Here is a 21,818-nt window from a genome sequence, read left to right as displayed (position 1 = left end):
TTGAAGATTTTTTAGTGACTCATAATGCTTTGTTTGGGCATTTAAAAATATCTCTAAGTCTTTTGCTTAGATATTATGGTTTTCGATCCTTATGAGATTTCTAGGTGTGCAAACATGGGTCTCTATGTGTTTATGTGCTTTTTCTTTGGCTCTTTTTTTCTGTTCATTTGTTTGTTTTTTTTGTCCTATTAAGGTTTCCTTGTTTTTATATATCTTATTATTATTTTATTCTTTCTTGTTTTAGATGCCTATATTCTAAGAAGAACAAGAAAGTCTGTGAATTTGCATTGGGGATGCATAGGGGACCTGGAGTTGAGGAAGGGGAAACAGTATTCTGCATATATTATATGAAAAAGTATTTTAATAAAAATAAAATAAAAATAAATGTGCATACCTCATCCCATTCCAAAAGAAAGCTGCTTATTTTGGATCCATTATCTTTGGAACCCTGAATTGATCAGAATAATAAAATTATGATAGGTTATTTTTATATAATACATATGTATATGTGTTGTATATTATGTACATATGTGTATGCATTTAAAGTGGTATAAATTACTGCAAATTTTTTTGGATATTTGCTTTTATGAAAATTCATATTTTAGTTTAGAATACATGTTTTACAGTCTACAATACACACACTGATTCTATATTTTCTATTTTCACACTGAATTAAAGGAAAACAATTAAAACAGACACCTAAGAAAATGGAGAAATATATTCGTTGATAACTGTCATGACTACCACCAAAATTTCAGTGCTGGAAAGGGCAGTTCACTTTTTATTAATTATCTAAGTTCTAATGACATTTCTCAATTAACTGCACAGGACCTCTCAGAATGAAGAGAAAGAGTATTGTGAAGAGAAGCATTAGAGAAGTAAGTTAGATGAAGCATGCATAATCCATCTTTAAAATTCAGGATACAGGAGAGTGTTTTAAAGTCACATTGAGATGCTTTTGTCAGTAAAATCCTTACTTTCCACTGCAGGTTCAGGCTGTTCTTGGTTCTGCTAATTAGTTTGGGTGCAAGTGGAGGGTCTGGTTCACAGCCACGTGTTGTGAAACTAACCACTTCAGACACGTTTCTGTGCTCTGCATCTCTTATGGTTGTAACTCTGAAAGGGTAACAGCAATTGTCATAAGCTTTCCAGTACTGACTTGCACGACTGTGCTTCTAGACACATGTCTTGTTGTTCTGTTGTTAGCATATATTGTTTATACATAGTAATGGCTCACATTCTGGCATTTTCATAGAAGATCATACCCCCTCCTTTCCCATTATGCTCTTTTGCTCCCTTCTCATTCCCTATAGTCACCTACTTTCTACCTTCATGGCCTTTCTTTTCTATACCTAGAAAAGAATGAGTTAAACTAGGGTTGCTTACATGAGTATGGAGGTGGGGTTGTTTGAAGCTGGAAGGAAAGGGCATTTTGCTGGTAAATAATCAGGCTGACTTCCGGAATTCTAAGTAATAAAGCCTCATAGGTTAAAGAGTCTTGGCTGGCTTACAGGCTGGTGGCAGGTTGTATAGGACAGACTTCTTACCTTAAAAAGTAGACTGTGCAGGGCTGGAGATCATGTAGGTCCATAGTAATCTCATTATCACTGTGAAGATAATCTTTGTTTACATGGGATCTCACACATATTTAACAGCTAATAAGCAATCCTAGTCTCATAATACCTGAATAACTGATAAAGAACCACAGTTTTCCTTGAAGTTTGGATAACTTTAAATCACTTTATATGTGTACAAAATAATGTCACTAGTAGACTCCTTTTGTTGTCTCATTGCTCTAGCTAGAACCTCAAGTACTGTATTGAATAGATATGGAATGAGTGGACAACCTTGTCTTACTCCTGTTTTCTGTGGTATCACTTTGAATATGTCTGTTTAGTGATGTGGGATTCCCCTCTATATGCTGTGAATATGTTTTATTACTATTGGTTGCCAAAGAATCTGCTTTGGGCCTATTGTAGTGCAGAATAAAGCAATGTAGGAATTCCAAACATAGATAGGGTAGAAAAGAAGGTGTAGTCAGCGAGAAGTCATGTAGCTGCTGAAGGAGACTAAGTCCCTGGAACCTTACCAGTAAACCACAAGCCTCTTGTTAAAATATAAAATAATGAAAATGGTTTAATTTAAGATATAAGAGCTAGCTAGTAATATGCCCAAGTGAATGGCCAAGCAGTGTTATAATTAATATACTTTCTGTGATATTATTTCACGTCTGAGTGGCTGGGAACAAATTCGCAGCCTCCACCTATTAAATGGTGCCCAACATGGGGGCACAAATCCACAACCCTGAGAGTAAGAGTCTCATATTTTAAATATGTATGTAGGCAGCCCGGCCTCAAACCATCCTATCCCCTGCAACCTCTGTGGAACTCTTTGAAACACAGCCTTCTATTACACAGAGAGGACCAAAAAGTGAGTGACCAGCCAGTGATGGTACACCTCACTCTCTAGGCCCTCCATAATGGGTCAAAACCTGGGGCCCTCCCCCACCACCCTCAGCTACTCTAGTCAGCCAACAGGAGAGTTTCCTGCAGGTAGGCTTCTCCATTACCCCCACCCTAAGCATCAGATCATGAAATCTACAAATCCTGCCATGCCCCCAAGTCCTCCTATCCTCCTGCTATCTCAGTGGAACTCTGAAACACAGCCTTTTGTCACACAGAGAGGACCAAGAGGTAAGTGACCAGCTACCCAGAAGATACCCCACTCTTTAGGCCCTCCATACATAAACAAAACTCTGCTTCCCACCAGGCATGGCTCCTATAACCAGCTAGCAGCTGAGTTTTCTGCAGGTAGGCTGATCCAAAACCCCTGAGACACAGACGGTGACAGTACAGAGGAGACCAAGAGCAGTTCCCAAGATATAGACAGCCATTGCAAGGATTGGACTTAGACACAAAGTCATTGCTGGCATCATTGAAGGGAGAAATAGGTAGGTGCCAATGCAAGAGTTTATCCAACAACCTAAAAAGCAACATGATGACCCCAGAATCCAGTGGTGACACATCAGGAAGAATTGGTCATCCTAACCCAGAAGAAGCAGAAGAAAATGATTTTCAATGCAACTTCATGAAGTGGTGCAGGACAATTCTGTATTATGTCAATTATGTTTTAAATAAACGCTGATTGGCCAGTAGCCAGGTAGGAAGTATAGGCAGGGCAACCAGACAGGAAGCAGAGGTGGGAAAATCAGAACAGGAGAATTCTGAAATGGGGGAAGTCCATTCCTCTCTAGTCCTGTCCAGATACCTAAGAAGCAAGATGTGACTTGCCCCACCGAAAAAAGGTACCAAGCCATGTGACTAACACAGATAAGAATAATGGGTTAATGTAAGTTATAAGAGTTAATAAGAAGCCTGAGCTAATGGGCCAATCAATTTATAACTTATGTAGACTTCTGTGTGATTTTCTTTGGGGCCAAAAGGTTGTGGAGCCTGGTGGGAGGACAGAAACCCCAACAAGTAGGCCCTCATGTTACAATGAAGATGTTGGAGATATCTAAATAGGAAACAAAAGCTCCCTTAAAGATATGAAGGAAAAGACAAACAAAAAATGGAAGATATCAATAAATCTCTCAAAGAAACCCAAGAACACCAAGAAAAAACAATCAAACATGTGAAGGAAATAGTTCAAGTTTTGAAGTCTAAAATAGAGGCAATAAATCAACACAAATCAAGGGAATTTTGCATATGGAAAATCTTTGTAAATAGACAGGAACTATATATATATTTTTATTTATGATGTATACAACATTCTGCCTCCATGTATGCCCGCATGCCAGAAGAGGGCGCCAGATCTCATTACAGATGATTGTGAGCCACCATGTGGTTGCTGGGAATTGAACTCAGGACCTTTGGAAGAGCAGGCAATGCTCTTAACCACTGAGCCATCTCTCCAGCCCCCAAACAGGAACTATAAAGGCAAGCATAACTAACAGAATACATGAGATGGAAGAGAGAATCTCAGATGTTGAAGATACTATAGAAGAAATAGATTCTTTGATCAAGGAAAACATGAACTCCAACAAATTCTTAACACAAAACATCCAGGAAATCTGGGACACCATGATTTCCCGGAAATCAATAAAAATGAAAGCACAACATACCCAAACCTATGGGACATTATGAAAGCAGTGCTAAAATGAAAGTTCATAGCACTAAATGCCTACATAAAGAAAGTGGAGAATGCTCAAACTAGTACCTTAACAGAACACCTGAAAGCTCTTGGACAAAAAGAAGCAGACTCACCCAGGAGGAGGAGAAGACAGGAAATAATCAAATTGAGGGCTGAAATCAACAAAATAGAGACAAAGAAAACAATACAAAGAATCAATGAAACGAAGAGTTAGTTCTTTGAGAAAATCAACAAGGTAGACAAGCCCTTATCCAAACTAATTAAAAGACAGCAAGAAAACATCCAAATTAACAGAAATAAGAAATGAAAAGGGGACACAGCAATAGATACTGAGGAAATTCTGAGAATCATTAGGTCATACTATAAAAACATGTACTCCACAAAATTGGAAAATTAAAAAGAAATGGACAATTTTCTGGTACCACATACCAAAATTAAATGAAGGCCAGGTGAACAAATTTAAATAGACTTATAACTTACAAGAAAATAGAAGCTGTCATCAAAAGCCTGCCAATGAAAAAATGCCTAGGGCTGGACAGTTTCAGTGCAGAATTCTTCCAGAAGTTCAAAGAAGAGCTAATATCTATACTTTTCAAAGTGTTCCACATAATAGAAACAGAAGGAACATTGCCAAACTCTTTTTATGAGACTACAGTTACCCTGATACCAATGCTGCACAAAGATTCAACCAAGAAAGAAAATATCAGGCCAATCTCACTTATGAACATTGATGCAAAAATACTCAATAAAATACTGGTCAGTGGTTAAGAGTATTGGCTGTTCTTCCAGAGGTCCTGAGTTCAATTCCCAGCAACCACATGGTTGTTCACAGGCATCTGTAATGGGATCTGATGCCTTCTTCTGCCCTTCAGATGTACATGCAGATAGAGCACCATATACATAAATTTAAGAAATATTCAATAAAATACTGAAAAATCATATGCAAGAACATATCAAAAAATCATCTACCATGATCAAGTTGGCTTTATCCCAGAGTAGCAGGGATGGTTCAACATATGAAAATCTGTCAATGTAATCCTTCATATAAATAAACTGAAAGAAAAAAATCCATATGATCATCTCATTAGATGCTGAAAAAGCATTTGACAAAATCCAACACCCCTTTATGATAAAGGTCTTGAGAGAGCATGGATACAAGGAACATATCTAAATATAATGAAAGCAATATACAGCAAGCTGATAGCCAACATCAAATTTAATGGAGAGAAATTCAAAGCAATTCCACTAAAATCAGGAACAAGACAAGGCCATCACTGTCTCCATATATATTCACCATAGTTCTTGACATTCTGGTAGAACAATAAGACAACAAACTCAAGTTGATCCTACTAAAATCAGGAACAAGTCAAGGCCACCATTGTCTCCATATCTATTCAATATAGTTTCTTAAAGTTCTGGCTAGAACAATAAGACAACAAAAAGAGATCAAGGGGCTACCAATTGAAATGGAAGAAGCAAAACTTTCATTCTTTGCAGAGGATATGATAGTATACATAACTGACCCCAAAAATTCTACTAGGGAACTTCTATAGCTGATAAATCTCTTCAGTAATGTGGCAGAATACAAGATCAACTAAAAAAACCAGTAGCTGTGCTATATGCAAATGATAAAGAAGTTGTGAAAGAAATCAGAGAATCATCACCTTTCACAAAAGGCACAAATAAACATAAAATATCTTGGGGTAACCCTAACCAAAGAAGTGAAAGCCATGTTCGACAAAAACTTTAAGTCTTTGGAGAAAGAAATTGAAGAAGATTCCAAAAAATTGAAAGATCTCCCATGCTCTTGGATAGACAGGATCAACATAATAAAAATGGCATTTCTACCAATAGCAATCTATAGATTAAATGCAATTCCCATCAAAATTCCAGCACAGTTCTTCACAGACCTTGAAAGAACAATACTTAACTTCATATGGACCCCCCCCCCCAAAAAAAAAACCCAGGATAGTCAAAACAATCTTTTTCAATAAAGGAATTTCTGGAGGTATCACCATCCCTGACATGAACCTCTATTACAGAGTGACAGTAATGAAAACAGCTTGGTATTGGCATAAAAAACAGAGAGGTTGACCAATGGAATCGAATCAAAGATGCCCATATTTATACACACACCTACGAACACCTGATTTTTGACAAAGAAGCTAAAAATATACAATGGAATAAAGAATGTATCTTCAAAAAATGGTGCTTGCATAACTGGTTATCAGTCAGCATATAGAAGAATGTAAATATATCCATATCTATCTCCATGCACAAAACTCAAGTCCAAACATATTAAATACTTCCATATAAATCCAACCACACTGAACCTGATAGAAGAGAAAGTGGAAAGTAGCCTTCAATGCATGGACACTAAATATAACCTCAGCAACCCAGACACTTAGAACAACAGTACATAAATGGAATATTGTGAAACTGAAAAGCTTTTGTAAAGCAAAGGAAACAGTCAATAAGACAAAAGGCAGCCTATTGAATGGGAAACCCATATCAGACAGAGAACTGACATCCAAAATATATAAAGAACTCTAGAAATTAGACAACAAAATTCCAAATAACGCAGTTAAAAATGGGGTACAGAACTAAACAGAGAATTCTCAACAGAAGAATCTCAAATTTCCAAATGACACTTAAGGAAAGGTCAGCATCCTTAGCCATCAGGGACATGCAAATCAAAACAACCTTGAGATACCATCTTATAACATTCAGAATGGCTAAGATCAAGAACACCAATGATAATTTATGCTGGAGAGGATGTAGAGTAAGGGGAACACTCCTCCATTGCTGGTGGGGATGCAAACTTGTACAACTACTGTGGAAATCAGTATAGTGGTTTCTCAGAAAATTTGGAATCAATCTACCTCAAGACCCAGCAAAATCATTCTTGGGCATATACCTAAAAGATGCTCAATCATAGTACAAGGACATATTCAACTATGTTCATAGCAGAATTATTTATAATAGTCAGAACCTGGAAACAACCTATATGACCCTCAACCAAAGAATGGATAAAGAAAATGTGGCACATTTACGCATTAGAGCACTACTCAATGTTAAAAAAAAATTACATCTTGAATTTTGAATACAAATGAATGGAACTAAAAACCACTATACTGAATGAGGTAACCCAGACCCAAAAATATAAATATGGTATGTACTCAATCACAAGTAGATACTAGCTATAAAGCAAAGGATATTGATTGTATAGTTCATGATCCTAGAGAAGCTATGTAACAAGATGAACCCTAAGAAAAACATACATAGATCCACCTGGAAAGGGGAAGCAGACAAGATAGCCTGAGAAAATTGGGAGTGTGGTGGTTGGGGGAGTAGGGTGGATGAAAGGGGAAGACTAGTGGAAAAGGGGAGGAGGAGGAAAACTTGAGGAAATGGGATAGTTGAGATGGACGAAGGACAATGGTGAGAGCAAGGAAAAAGTTATTTTGATTGAGGGAGCCATTATGGGGCTATCAAGAAACCTGACACTAGAGAAATTCCCAGGAATTCACAAAGATGACACCAGCTAAGACCCTAAGCAATAGAAGAGAGGATGCCTGAGCTGGCCTTTCCCTGTAGTCAGAATGATGAATATCACCATAGGCCTTTATCCAGAAACTAATGTAAACAGAGGTGGAGACCTGCATCTGAGCACTGGACTGAGCTCCCAAAGTCTAGTTGAAGAGTGGGAGGAGTAAGAATATGAGCAAATAGGTCAAGACTATGATGGATATACCTACTGAACCAGTTTACCGGAGGTAATGGGAGCTCACCAACTCCAGCCAGACAGGGAAGGAAACACCTTAGATCCAAAGTAGTCCCTCTGAATGTGGGTGACAGTTGCATGGCTGGGGCAGACTGTGGGGCCACTGGCAGTGGCACCAGGATTTATTCCTACTGCTTGTACTATCTTTTTGGGATCTTATTCTCTTTGGATGGATACCTTGTTCAGTCTAGATATAGTAGGGAAGGCCTTGGATTTTCTTCAGAGCAATGTGCCTTAAGGTCTATGAGGAGTGGATGGTGGGTGGAGTGGGGGTTTTAGGTGGATGTAAGGGGAGGAATCCAGGGAGTGGAAACTGGGATTGGTATGTAAAATGAAAAAAATATTGCTGGTTTTCTTTTTAAAATTAATTAATTAGCTAATTGAAAAAATGTACATAGGCTTGGGAAAGAGAGGATAAAGAGTATAGATAGTATAAAAAGAATATAAAAGTTCAGACAGACATAGATTAAAGGAGTAAAAAGAGTAAATATTTAAAAGCAATAGAGTAAAAAAGGTCACGTAAAGATGGAAAAAACACAAAGAGTCTGGATTATGTATGCTATTGTATTTTCTTTGAGTTTTTTGACTGTGAATGACCTAAGCACAGAGAGACATTTCATTGTAACCATTTGGGCAAGAAACTGCTCTATATAAACTGGACATACAGGACCTGCTGAAAAATGATTGCTGAAGTTGACTAAAGAAAGTGAGATAGTCCTTCAGGGTTCCTGCTTCATTAAAGAGTCTGCCAGATATTCTGCAGGATACAGAAGAAAGTTACTGACAAACTGTCAATAGAGGCGGATCTGTCTTTGAAATTTTCTGCTTCATAGAAAAGTCTGCCAGATACTAATGGCCTGTAGGCTGAAGATGATGCCCCAATGTTACAACAAACTTTGGGTGGCTCTCCAGGCAGTGAGATGTCTTGGTCAGTTCTAGAGTTTTGGAAGTTGCTTACAATGCACTTCCTGTTAACTTAGGTAATATTATATCCTTCTGTGGTCTTTGATGGAGGTGAAGAATAGATAGAATTATAATTTTCCTTAGTTATGATAAAAGATAAAGTATATATAAATATTCTAACTGTAATTCTTACTTGATAGCTGTTTTGTTGTATTAATTTTACTATGTTAAAGTTAAACATTCCTTTTTATTTAGACAGAAAAGGGGAGATGATGTGGGATTTCCCTCTGTATGCTGTGAATATGTTTTATTATCATTGGTTAATAAAGAATCTGCTTTGTGGCTTTTACAGTGCAGAATAGAGTAATATGGGAAGTCTAAGCCGAGCTAGAAAAGAAAAGAATGTGGAGTAAGAGAGATGCCATGGAGGTGCCGAAGGAGACAGAGGCCCCAGAACCTTACAGGTAAACCATGAGCCTTGTGGTAAAGTATAAAACAATGGAAACTTTGGGTTAATTTAACATGTAAGGGTTAGCTAGCAATATGCCTAAGTTATTGGCCAAGCCGTGTTGTAATTAATATAGTTTCTGTGTTATTATTTTGGGTCTGGGCATCCATGAATGAATGAGCAACCTCCACATATATTTGATGTTAGCTGTTGGCTTGCAGTATATTGCCTTTATTATGTTTAGGTATGTTCCTTATGTCCCTGCTCTCTTGAAGACCTTTATCATGAAGGGAAATTGTACCGAACTAGTGATGTGTGTAAAGTGTATGACATACAAGAAATAGATTTCCATGCAAGTTAATTTTGCATTTCCCTGTCTCTTACCCAGTATAGAGGATTGTGGGTTGTGATTCTTAAATCTCATAATTTTACATGATAATTATCAAATTAATGAAATTTTATAGAAATTCCTATTTTTACTTTGAGTATCTGACCAAAAAATGTTCTAGAATATAAAATTATCTAATATGATTTTCAAAGTATTGTACACCATCTCTGGCTTATTTACTGCCAAAGCTGAATAGTGGGTGTCAGATTGTCCCTTTCTCTCTAGCTGCATGTCTTTCCTTCCTTGTTTCTCTCTGCTGCATCTTCATCCAGGCTGACTGCAGTTTAGAACATCTGGTTGTGCACATGCTATCTTCTACTGTATTCTCTATAGTCCTGGATCTATCTTCTGAGCCACACCCCTCAATTTTCTTGCTATTTTAGCAGACTCCTTTTTTGTAACCAGCTCCCAGAGCTTAATTAAGAATCCAGGGCTTGAATTTTCACTGCCATGTAAATTATCTTACTCGTTTACCCAACGACAGCATCATGTGGAGCTCTTTTTTCCTAAATCTTACCAAGTGTAAAATGAGGAGGAATTGGAGGTTCACTCTTTTATCCTCCTAAAGTTCAATTTTTTCTACCAGGAAGCCTGTAGATGAAAATGGATCTTATATTTAAATAACATCTTCAATCTAATGAGCTTTGTGGATTGATTTGTGAACCAACTACTAGAAAAAATAAGCAAACTAAAACCAACCCTGTGTAATGGAAGATTTTAGGAAAAAAACGAAGAATTTAGTCTAGTGATAAGTTGGGGCACAATGATTGTATGCTTCTATAATATACTTGAATTGAATAGCATAAGATAACTAAAAAGACTTACTTATACGTGCTTTTGTAGATTTCATTTTTACCATTGCTAGACAGTGCCAATTCAAATGTCACAGGAGAATTAGTATGATCACTTTTCTCAGTACAGGTCAGATTCCATGAAACAGTAGCAGATCTTGTTTGGATATTAGCAACCTAAAATGATAGAAATGCAAGAAATATACTTAAAAATCATAATGTGTAATTTTGAATACAGTCTTTTTCTTCAATCTTAATGGATATTAGGTGCAACTCCAATATTAGGTGCTGAAATACTGTGATTAAATAATTAGCCATTAATTTTATATTTAATGATGCTGCATTGGTTATTATTGCATTGCTGAATTAGATTTTGAAATTTAACAGAAACAAATACTTCAAATGAATCTTCTATTAAAAACAGCATCACAGTGATTGTGCAGTGTTAAGAGAGAAAAGATAAAAAGAACACAAAATCTTCAGTTTAGTTACTTACCACAGGCTTTTCAAGGTTGGAACAGCAGGACTGTGGTCTGTATTCTGTATTATTTTCTAAAATTAAGAAAAATCCCACCTCAAACAACAACAACAACAACAACAACAACAACAACAATAATAATAATAATAATATATTGGCAATAACACAAGAAAAAGTTTGGTCTCTTATCACCTTTCATATACATCAGCACAATGAAAATTACAAAGACCTAATGACAACTAACTCTAAACACTAAAACAAGAATCTGATCAAAATGTGTGTTAAACTCAGCAGGATATTACAACATTCCTCAATTTAAGTAAAATCAGACAGACTAAGTAGGATTGAAATTTTCAATGTTTCATTAGAAGACAACCAGAAAAGCATTCAAGGATATGCAATTTTTGCAAGAAGATGCCTTTCAAACTATGTGTATTTGTGTGTGTGTATGTATGTTGATGGGAATTTAATCCAGGGCCTTTCACATACTATACATTCTCTCCACCTAGATGCTTTCTCACATATTCATGATTTTAAGAGGCAGCCTAATTATGATTTTGCATACACTAATTGGTCTTCAAAAGAAAAATGAGAGTTCTGTTATTTGCTACAACATATACAAACCCAAAAGACATTATACTAAATGAAATAAGTCAAGTCCCGAAAAATAAATACAGAATGATCTCACTTATATGGAGAATTTTGTAGAGTGAAGAAAACATTAGCAGGAGTGGGGTGGAAGTTTGAGAATTGGTAGATGTTGAACAAGGGGAAGAAACTTTCATATGAGAGAAATAGATTTCTGAGAGCTATTGCATGGCAGGATGACTCTAGTCAATATAAGGTATATTGCAATACAACACACATGCATTTCAAATGTTGTAAAATAAAATTCCTGATTGGTAAGTGAGATGACAGGGGTTAGTTATCTTTACTTACTAGTTCTACTTTATAATTATAGATTACATGTTTGTGCATCACACTGTACTTTATAAATGTGTGGTTATTATTTGTCAGCTACCAATAAATTAAAAAAATATAAAACCATGGAGGTACAAGTATAATCAGGTTAAGAGGAAACAGAAGCAAAGAATAGCATGTTAATATTTAAAATGGGCTGGCAAGGTGACATTGGAGAATAATGGTGCTTTCCACCAAGCTTTATGACCTGGGTTTGGTCCAGGGACCTGAATAGTTGAAAGACGAAAATAAACGCCTATGAGTTACCTCTGATATCCCTCATTCACAAACATACACCAGCTAAATAAATAATGATGTGTAATAGAAATTTATTTAAAAATGCATTGAGAGTCCAACATATTTGACTTGAGTATTCATTCTCATTGACTACAAAACTGGATGCCTGGGTCCTCTAATCCTCCCTTGTTCACATACATACACAGACTAAATAAATAAGTATGTGTAGTAGAAATATATTTAAAAATGCACTGAGAGCCCAAAATAGTTGACTTGATTACTCAATAACAACAAAACTGGATTCCTGGGTTTACCTTTTAGTACTGCATTTGTTGGCTGATTCTTCATTTGTTTTTCACCTGATTTCTGCTCATTGTCTTCACCTTCCACATTATTCTCTCTCTTTCCATGATTATCTTCAGTATAAGCCCTGGTATTGTTGGAAATGCTGGCTGCACCAGAAGGTCTGAACACATTGTTAATTGAAGAGGGGATATGAGCATTTTCAGAGATGAAAACGTTGCGATCACTCTCAGAAATATAGCTTGGAGTACTCTCAGTATTTGATGACTTTTGAGTTCCATCAGAGGTGACTGGATCGTGAGTAATTCTGGAAGGACCTGGAGCACTATTGATGATGTCAGAGCAAAGAGTAGCGTTTGAGGTAGAAGCGCTAGGGGCGTGTTCAGAGGAACTAGTGATTTTGTCAGTAGTGTTAATGTCTGGAAGACTGTCGGCAATGTAGGTTTTTGGAGTATTGTCAATGGTGCGAGGGCTTAAAATAGTATTCAGAGAGCAAGTGCTTGAAGTATTGTTATCAGTGTGAATTCCTGGAGGAGAATCCACCACAGTGTAAGGACAAAGAGGACTAGAAGTACCGGACATGTCAATGGCTTTGTTTACAAGCAAAGAAGTGTCATTAAACATGGAGCTAGTCTTCTGTTCACCAAATCGGCGATCTCTCATTTTCTTCTTTGACATATTTACATTTCTTCTATGAAATGCTCTTCCATGACGATAGTTTCCTAAAAAAGATAATGTGATAATGTTCAATAATCATAATAACCATATTCTTTCAAGTTCTTTCTTCCCCTTAAACATCAAAAGAACATTGATAAATCATGCTTTACTTAATATTTTTTACTTTACTTCAATCCGAGTATTCAGTTTTTATGTATATGTTCTATGTATATGTTTTCGTGATAAACTGATAGACATGAAAAATATGAGCAAATACGGTATTTTTGTAGATAATAACTTCACTTTCAAATCTTCAGGTCTTATGATTGTGGTGACAATTCTCCAGGTCCATTTGTATTCCCAATAGATAGCATTAATAGTCAAGGATTTTTTATAATTTTTCAATCTGAATTTATAGAAAAATATGTACCACAAATTCACGCTATGTAGAAGCAAAACAAATGTTAATAAAAATAAAGATTCATGAGTATATTACCTAAGACCATAAACTTTAGGCATTATAAGCATTTTGTCTATGGATTATCATTAGTCCTAAAATATATGCTTGATATATAATTATTGAAGGAAATGCTATCTATTATCTTCTACTATTTTCAACTTTAATAACTGTCCAAATCTGTTTGTTTTTAACAAACTGAAAGTCTTTCATATTTTTCTGCTTTCATAAAATTTTCTGTTTCAAATCACCTATTCATTATAGTATAGTGATGGATTCCATGAAAACATTTAATTCAACTATATGATGTTCTTTGCCCACATTTACCTCCTTACCTTCCCATTTCTTTTCCCTCCCACTCCTGCTCTTCTCTATTTTTTGAGATACTCCTTCTTTTTTTCTTCCTCCTCCTTATCCCCCTCTACCTCCTCATGTTTTTGAGACAAAAATCACATTTCCTAGGCAGGCCACAAACTCCAGCATAGATGACCTTTAACTTCTAATCCTCCTTCTTCCACCTCCAGGATGCTGACATTGTACACAAACACCACCATGTCTACTTTCATGTGGTACTGCTGCTTTGGAAATCAATATGGCAGTTTCTAGAAAATTGGGAATCAACCTACCTTAGGACTCAGCAATGCCCAAAGGGATGCTCAGTCATACTACAAGGACATTTGCTTAACTGTGTCAACAGCATTATTTGTAATAGCCAGAACCTGAAAATAACCTAGATGCCCCTCAACCGAAACATGGATAAAGAAAAATGTGATACATTTACACAATGGAGTACTACTCAGTGGTTAAAAAAATGGCATCTTGTAATTTGCATTCAAATGGATGGAACTAGAAAAAACATCCTGAGTGCGTTAACCCAGACCCAGAGAGATGAGAAAGGTATGTACTCACTCATAAGTGGATTTTTGCTGTAAAGCAAATGATAACATTAGCTTATAGTCCATGACCCCAGAAAAACTAAATAACAAGGAGAACCCTATGAGAAACATATATCAATCACCCTGGGAAGGGGAAATAGACAAAGTCTCCTGAGAAAATTGGGAGCCTGGGAGTGGGGTAGAAGGGAGGGAAGAAGGGAAGGAGGAGGACAGAATGCGAGGAGAACTTCAGGGAATGGGACAGTCAAGATGGGAGAAGGACAGAGATGGAGAACAAGGAAAGAGATATCTTGATTGAGGGAGCCATTATGGGGCTAGCAAGAAAGCCGGCCCTAGAGAAATTTCCAGGAATCCACAAGGATGACCCCAGCTAAGACCCTAAGCAATAATGGAGAGGGTGCCTGAACTAGCCTTGTCCTGTAGTCAGACTGATAACTATCTTAAATGTCACCATAGAGCCATCATCCAGCAAATTATGGAAGCAGAGACTGAGAGACACAGTGGAGCACTGGGCTGAGCTCCCAAAGTCCTGTTGAAAAGTGGGAGGAATGAGAATATGAGCAAAGAGGTCAAGACCATGATTGGTACACCCACTGAAACAGTTTATCTGAACTAATGGGAGCGCATTAACTTTGGCCAGAGATGAAGTAACCAGCATAGGACCAAAGTAGGTCCTCTGAATGTGGGTGACAGTTTTATGACTGTAGCAGGCTTTGGGGCCACTGTTAGCGGGGCCAGGATTTATCCCTACTGCTTTTTGGAACTCATTCTCTTTGGAGGGCTACCTTGCTCAGGCTAGATATATAGTTGGGAGGGTCTTGGACCTTCCTCAAAGCAATGTATCTTACCCTCTCTGAGGAGTGAATGAGAGGTGGGGTGGGGGTAGGAGGAAGGAATGGGAGGAGGGGAAGGAGTGAGAAATAGGATTGGTATGTATAATGGAAAACATTTATTTAAAATAAAAACGAAAAGAGAAGAGTGCATACTGGGGTGGAGAGATGGCACAAAGGTTAAGAGCACTGGTGATCTGGATTCAGTTCCCAGGCCCCATACAGCAGCTAACAACTGCCTGTTAAGGCCAGTCCCAGGACATATGATGCCCTCTACTGGGTTTGGCAGGCACAAATACAGTGCACAGGCTTCAGGAGGACCCTTTGTACACATAAAAAGAAACAAAATCTCAAAAGAAGGAAAGCACATATTACCATGATGCTCCTGGTATATAAATGTCGATGGTGGTGGTTGCAGCGGTGGTGGTGGTAGGGCTGGAGGTGGTTGCATCTGCTGTGGAGCAGCTTCTTGGAAGTAAGGCATTGGGAATTCCCCTTGAACTGGTGGATACATAAACTGAGAGGCCTGAGGGAATGTTAGTGGTGGTGGTGCTGTGAAGGGTGAGACCTGCTGGGCAGGAGCAGTCAGGGGCATGTGGTAGTCAAATGTCTGAGGCACCATGATGATTTTTTGAATTCCATTTTCTTCCACCACCTCAAACAGACGACAGAATCATATTAAATTTCACAGCAATCATTACATCTTAAATTGATATACTATCCTTATAATTTGGCAATCTATAACATCAAGGACCAATAATCAAGAAGGCAAGATCATTCTTTTTTTTAGCATGTACCTTGCTTTCTTTTGAGACAGGATCTCATTATGAAGTTTCTGGAACTCACTGCATAGACCAGGCTGACTTTAAACTCACAGAGATTCACCTGCCTCTGCCTCCTGAGTATTGAGATTAAAGGCGTGCACCACCATGCTTGGCTGCAGGTAACTTTTTGTTTAAAGGAAGTAATTTCTGGCACACTTCAAAACCTTAAAGTGTACCATATAATTTAAAAGCAGCCTTCCTAGTCCTCTCTTTCTCAGTGCTTTACAACTGGAAACTATTGTGAATTTCTTAAGAACACTTCTAAAATTTGCTTTTTTTCTTATTTTATCACAGTAGCATTATTCCTATTTTGTACTTTTCTTTTTTATTTAACAATATACCTTTGAAGACGTTTCTGTATTGGTTTATAATTATCCTCTCCTACCCTTTTGAGACAGTCTCATTATGTAGCTCTGGTTGTCCTGGACCCCACTTTGTAGACTAGGCTGGTTTTGAACTCACAGAGATCTGCCTGCCTCTGCCTCCCAAGTGCTGTGATCAAAGGGCTACCCACCAGAACCATTTCTATTTTACCATTTTTTGCTTATTTTTATAGTGCTTCATTATCCTCATATGTTGTAGTCACTCATTTATAAGCATATATTTATTTTCAAACCTTTTTGAAAATAAACCTCTTTGAAAATAAACAGCACTATAAGGAATATTATGTATATGATTAATATATCATTTCAAAGCTGTAAAAATAAATCTGTCTGATAAATTAAAGAATTTACTTATTGAAGTATTCAAAGTAAAATGTTGAATGCAAACACAGGTGTTCTCATATTTTAATTAGGCAATTTCTTACAAGTAATTTTGTTTAGAATTAAAATACACTATACTGACTCCTTTGTGTGTTCTGCATCTACACCACTATGCAATATACACAAATAAATACTCTATGAAGCAAAGGCTTTGAGGAAGGATAACAAGACATCTTCTCAAGTGTGTATTTTCAAGGCCTTTGGATATTTTTAAAATCTCAGTAGGAGTGTTATCCATCTTCTCATTTTAGGTGCACAATAATTATGTGAGAAATTTCTTAAAAGCTTTTCTTTAGTCTTTAAGAATGAAACACTACTGAGTTGAAAGTTCTATGTGATTTTAAGGACTAAAGATTGTACGTTTTCAGAAGCCATTACTGTGAGAATTGTAATGGTACTTAAGGTCAATTAATAAACTCTATAAAGCAAGGGAAGATTATTAAATATTCCTTGATATAAGTTCAGTTAACATTGAAATATTACTTATGAGGCAATCTAAGGGAGGCTTGGTTAAAGTCAATCACTTGAAATAATTTCAGTTAAGGATTAACTGAAAAGCAAAATTGAAAGAAATGACAACAGTAAAGTAAATAAATACATATTTCTGTAAATCTGTTATCACACACTGGCATAGTAAAAATATTAGATGGTAATAAAGAGCTAGATGCCAAAGAAAAACCACATTAGCATACCTGAGATATATAACCAGGAGGAAGGTATATTGGTGGCACATCACCGGTTGGAGCTGTCAGCGGTATGTCTTCTGGTCCTAAGAGAATTATTAATGAAGTTTAAACAAAGTTCATTACAGAATCCAGCTAACTTTGCATAGTGAAAATCAGCACTGAGCTTCAACATATTCACAAAACTTATTGCCAAAGTATAGATGAATCACTAGAAATTCATTTCAACCAATGTAATATCATCAAGGAACATCTTGAGGACTTGGTGAGCTCCCACTAGTTCTATAGTCTCCGTGGGTGGACGCACTCCTCGCGGTCCTGCCTTCCTGTCTATGAGAGGGAATTTTGTAAAGGGCTACTATGAAACTTAGTAACTTTAACACTTTGTGGGAGAAAACACAGGGGTGCTCCCAAAAAACCCTACTTGTTTTCAATCTAGACTAGTTGAAATCATCTGGATGTACGTCCGAAAGCTAAGCCTTCCTGGCCAGACACTTCACAGGTTAAACTCTCCAGATAATAGACACAAGCTTAAATGGATGTGAAACTCTTGCTTCACTTTATTAGACACGGCTTTCAAGATCCTAACCATAAGGAGATCCAGAGAGCCAATGATGCGTCCTAGAAGAGGAAAGATAGAAGAGCAAGGTCAGTTCATGGCTGCCACAACTGTCCATTCCCTGAATATTTCATGAGACCCTAGGGCTCTACCTGGTATCCACCATGGACTGTCACAAGGAACTAGCTCATTTATGGGCCAAAGGACTCTATCCTGTTATTGCAAATGTTAGCAAGGACATTTTAACCAGGAGTGCTAAAGGTTACCAGACTATAACTGTCCTCTAGGACATGTTCAATCTGCAAATTATAGGCCAATAGGGAGCAAGAAAGTCCCTCTCTTCTTGTGAGGGAAGACCAATTTCCACCCAAAGGACCTAGCCTCAGATCAAAGCTAAAAAGGGACAACTGCCCATGATTTTGTGAGAGAACAAGAACATGACTCAGAGTCAACCCCCATTCCAGCCTCATCTCCTCCTGTCACTAAACTCCAGTTTGTGTAGCCCCTTTTCCCTGTGACTATCAGTTTTAATTTCCCATAGTCAGTTTCCCGAAGTTCACACCACTAATACCATTCCTGCAATCTGAGTTTAACTATGACTATTGCTTGCCCACCTGACCTCAGCTTCTTCCACAGCTCTGATAAAACCATAGCCCATGAGAGAAGTTTGCTCTCTCACCTTCAATGATGAGAGTTCTGGGGTTTATTTCAAAACAAATCTGTCAACACAGCTGTGAATTTACCTCCTCAGAGTGAGGATCTTCTTGTATCCCAGGAAGCAGCTGACATTGGTAGCTGTTCCTTGTCTCGATCTTGGCGAGTGTATGATTTTCTCCCCGTGCTACTTTCCTCCTTTCTTTCAACCTTGGCCTCAGATTGAAAAGCTGGTTGCCAACTTTGTAGGTTATCGGGTCCTGATCAGGGGGTTACTCCCTGCTGGACACTCCAAACCCTCTATAATATTTAGCCCCTCTCTGACTCTCTCTGGCTTCTGGGTAGTATATCTCTCCCTCCCTCTCCTTGTCTCTCTCCTCTCCTCTCCTCTCCTCTCTCCTTTCCGCCCCTCTTTTTTTCCTCTCCTCTTTCATCCCCCTCCCCTCTTTCTGTCACTTCCTTTTATATTCTCTTCTTTAGCATCTTTAGCATCTCTGGCAGTGTGGAGCCATCTTGCTCTCTACTTGTATTGTTGAGTGACCCCTTCTGTCTAATTCTTTCTCGAGGTGACTAGGAGATGAACTGATGTACTACCCAGATTGAGAGGTCAAGGAATTGTTACTGGGATGCCTGTCGTTTATTTTTCTGACCTCTCCAGGCAATATCCTATAGGTAAGTGACATATTAACAGGTAATAGGCACACAATGGTCCAGTGTCTTCACAACATCCTGGACTCTCCTCACCACCATAGGTTTCCAAATTTTCTCCAAATACTTTCAACATCCCCTTTAAGGTATCTTTTGTCTAACCTCTCTTAATTGGGACTTTAAGACTGAAATATGATCCAGGAAATGGCCTGGAACCAATGTAAATTGGACAACATCTTTCCGTGGTGAATGACCATCTGACTTGATAAATTCTCAGGGACCTTGATCACTTTAGGACAAGAACCAGTAAGAGGCAGGAAGCTCTCAGTATACAATCTCTCTGCCTCCTCAATGGCTTTTCCTGTGTCACTCCTTCCCTCCTACCTAATTTCTCTTGAAAAAGTCTATTGCCTTCATTCTCCCTTGGAGATTCCACCTTTAGAGCTTCTGCTGATGCTTTCTCCTAAAGCATTTCCCATCCGGTAGCTCAACCTGTTGCTCTTGAGCCCAGTGCCTTGCTCACTAGGGTTGGCACAAGGTAATAAAGTGGAGAACGCTTCTGTTGTCGAACTCCTCTACACTGCCCTCCTAGCCACAAGAGCATACTTTCTGTCACTAGCATAAAAGCCCAAGCCGGGATTCCCCATTTCATACCCTCATTCATTTTTTCCTTCGATGACATAAATCTTATGCACTCATTTCTCATCTTACCCCACTGTCCATTTCTTCTACTAGGAGGGGGCTTGCTTCATAAACTTGCACCGGTCCTATGTCTTTCTTGTCTATCAAATTATCTTCAATTTATCCTTCTGTGCTAGATAGCACCTGAGGGTGACTCTCTCACATTCTTCAATCCTGTTTTTGTCTCTAAACTCAGCCCCATTATATAGGACACAGGCCACCTGATGTTTGCCCAACACCATCACCTGGAGCTCATTTCCCTCAGACTTCCTTCTTGATTTATCTCAATTCAGAAGCATCCATTTTCCTCTGCCAGGCGCAGGGACTTAAACCCATCGCTTCTTATCTCTTTGTGGATATCCTCATGCCCACAAATTCCCAAACAACATGTCTGTTCTCGCTGTTTGAAAGCCCAATGTCCCTATCACCTTGTACAAGACTTAGACAGTTCCTAATATACTCATGTATACCCCAATCTTCTACTATTCATTTTTTATTTTATTTTATTTTATTTTATTTTTTTGTGTTTTTGAGACAGAGTTTCTCTATGAAACAGCCCTGTCTGTCCTGGAACTTGCTCTGTAGAACAGGCTGCCCTGGAACTCACAGAGATCCAGCTGCCTCTGCCTTCTGAGTCCTGGAATGAAAGGCATCGGACACCACCACCTGGCCCTTCTACTGTTTTCTCACAGATCCCGAGGCATCAATTCTATTTTCAGTCTGGAACTCAAAGTTGCCTTCTTCACCATTATCCTCTAGCCAAATCTTGGAACTTTCTCCTTTCATTTTGACCATCCCTAAGTCTAACTTCTCTCAGAGACTTACCTGGATTGTTCTCCATGGAGATTTGGTGATGGCTCATACCACTTGGGAGAAGTTCTTCAAGGGCGCTCTGTTCCTCTTCTGTCTTCTCTCCTCTCTCTTGCTCCCATTCTCCCTCTTTCTCCTCCCAAATAGTCTCGTCTTCCCACAGCATTCTACTGCACGACATAGTAGAACTGTTGTGGACTCGATACCGGTTCCTAAGTCTGAGAGAGCCCTTGCAGTCTGAAGTCTCAGAGACTACTTCCTGCTACAGGTCTCCAGCGTTGTGCGTCTCTCCCAACCTTTTTATGCTGCATTCAAAGATGATCTCATGGTCACCTGGTTTCCACTCCAGATACACTCAGAGGTTTTATCACCCTGAAACAGGCCCTCAGGAAATTCTGCCCTTGGGCTCCCCACCCCTCCTGACCTTTCTTTCCCTTTACCTCTATGGTGATCATAACCAGGTCTTAGTTCTTCAAGCCCAACCAGTATTTCTCTAAACAAATTGAAGGATATATCAACGTGGCCCCTTATGCCACAATGTTCTAGAAACTGCCATCCTGCTCATTCCTAGAGTCTTCAAAGTTACTTTCCCTTCAACATCTTTTTTCTCCTCTCATCTGTGTACAACAAGAGTAGCCATCTTTCACTCTCCTGCACTTCCTCCTTTTGCTCCCAGTCTTGTTACACCACCCTTTTCTAACCTGCAGTTTCTCTCCAGCCTGGCCATCCACTCAACCCTAGCTACTCTCCTCTCAAATACAGATAACTTTTCTCTTGTGGCCCAATACTTCACAATTATTCTAAGACAATGGAGGGTGCATTAAGGTTTTCCACCACTTCCCATTCCTAGACATTTGGATTGGTTCACTGAGGGTAGTTTTCTCAGGGAAGGCCCTTATTCTGCTAGCTAT

At 38.3% G+C, this 21,818-nt stretch overlaps 1 protein-coding gene across 1 annotated transcript in view; it reads right to left on the bottom strand.

Moving 5' to 3' along the window:
• LOC125389240 (fibronectin type III domain containing protein 3C1-like) overlaps positions 1-20,938 on the bottom strand; it is a 36,002-nt gene extending 15,064 nt beyond the window's left edge. The window contains exons 1-9 of the mRNA XM_087902556.1: positions 20,923-20,938; positions 17,565-17,641; positions 15,660-15,939; positions 12,456-13,166; positions 10,963-11,018; positions 10,501-10,643; positions 1,548-1,607; positions 978-1,116; positions 395-448 (exon numbers count right to left, since the gene is read on the bottom strand). Coding sequence (XP_087758682.1) covers positions 395-448; positions 978-1,116; positions 1,548-1,607; positions 10,501-10,643; positions 10,963-11,018; positions 12,456-13,166; positions 15,660-15,939; positions 17,565-17,641; positions 20,923-20,938 — 1,536 coding nt within the window. The remainder of the gene's footprint in view (positions 1-394; positions 449-977; positions 1,117-1,547; positions 1,608-10,500; positions 10,644-10,962; positions 11,019-12,455; positions 13,167-15,659; positions 15,940-17,564; positions 17,642-20,922) is intronic.
• Positions 20,939-21,818: the final 880 nt, after the last annotated feature.

Source organism: Myodes glareolus, chromosome X, assembly GCF_982192425.1.
Source record: "Myodes glareolus chromosome X, mMyoGla1.1, whole genome shotgun sequence".
In the NCBI taxonomy this organism is placed as follows: Eukaryota; Metazoa; Chordata; class Mammalia; order Rodentia; family Cricetidae; genus Myodes; species Myodes glareolus.
The sequence above is the reverse complement of the archived record's forward strand: the minus strand, read 5'-3'. Positions and strand labels throughout refer to the sequence as shown.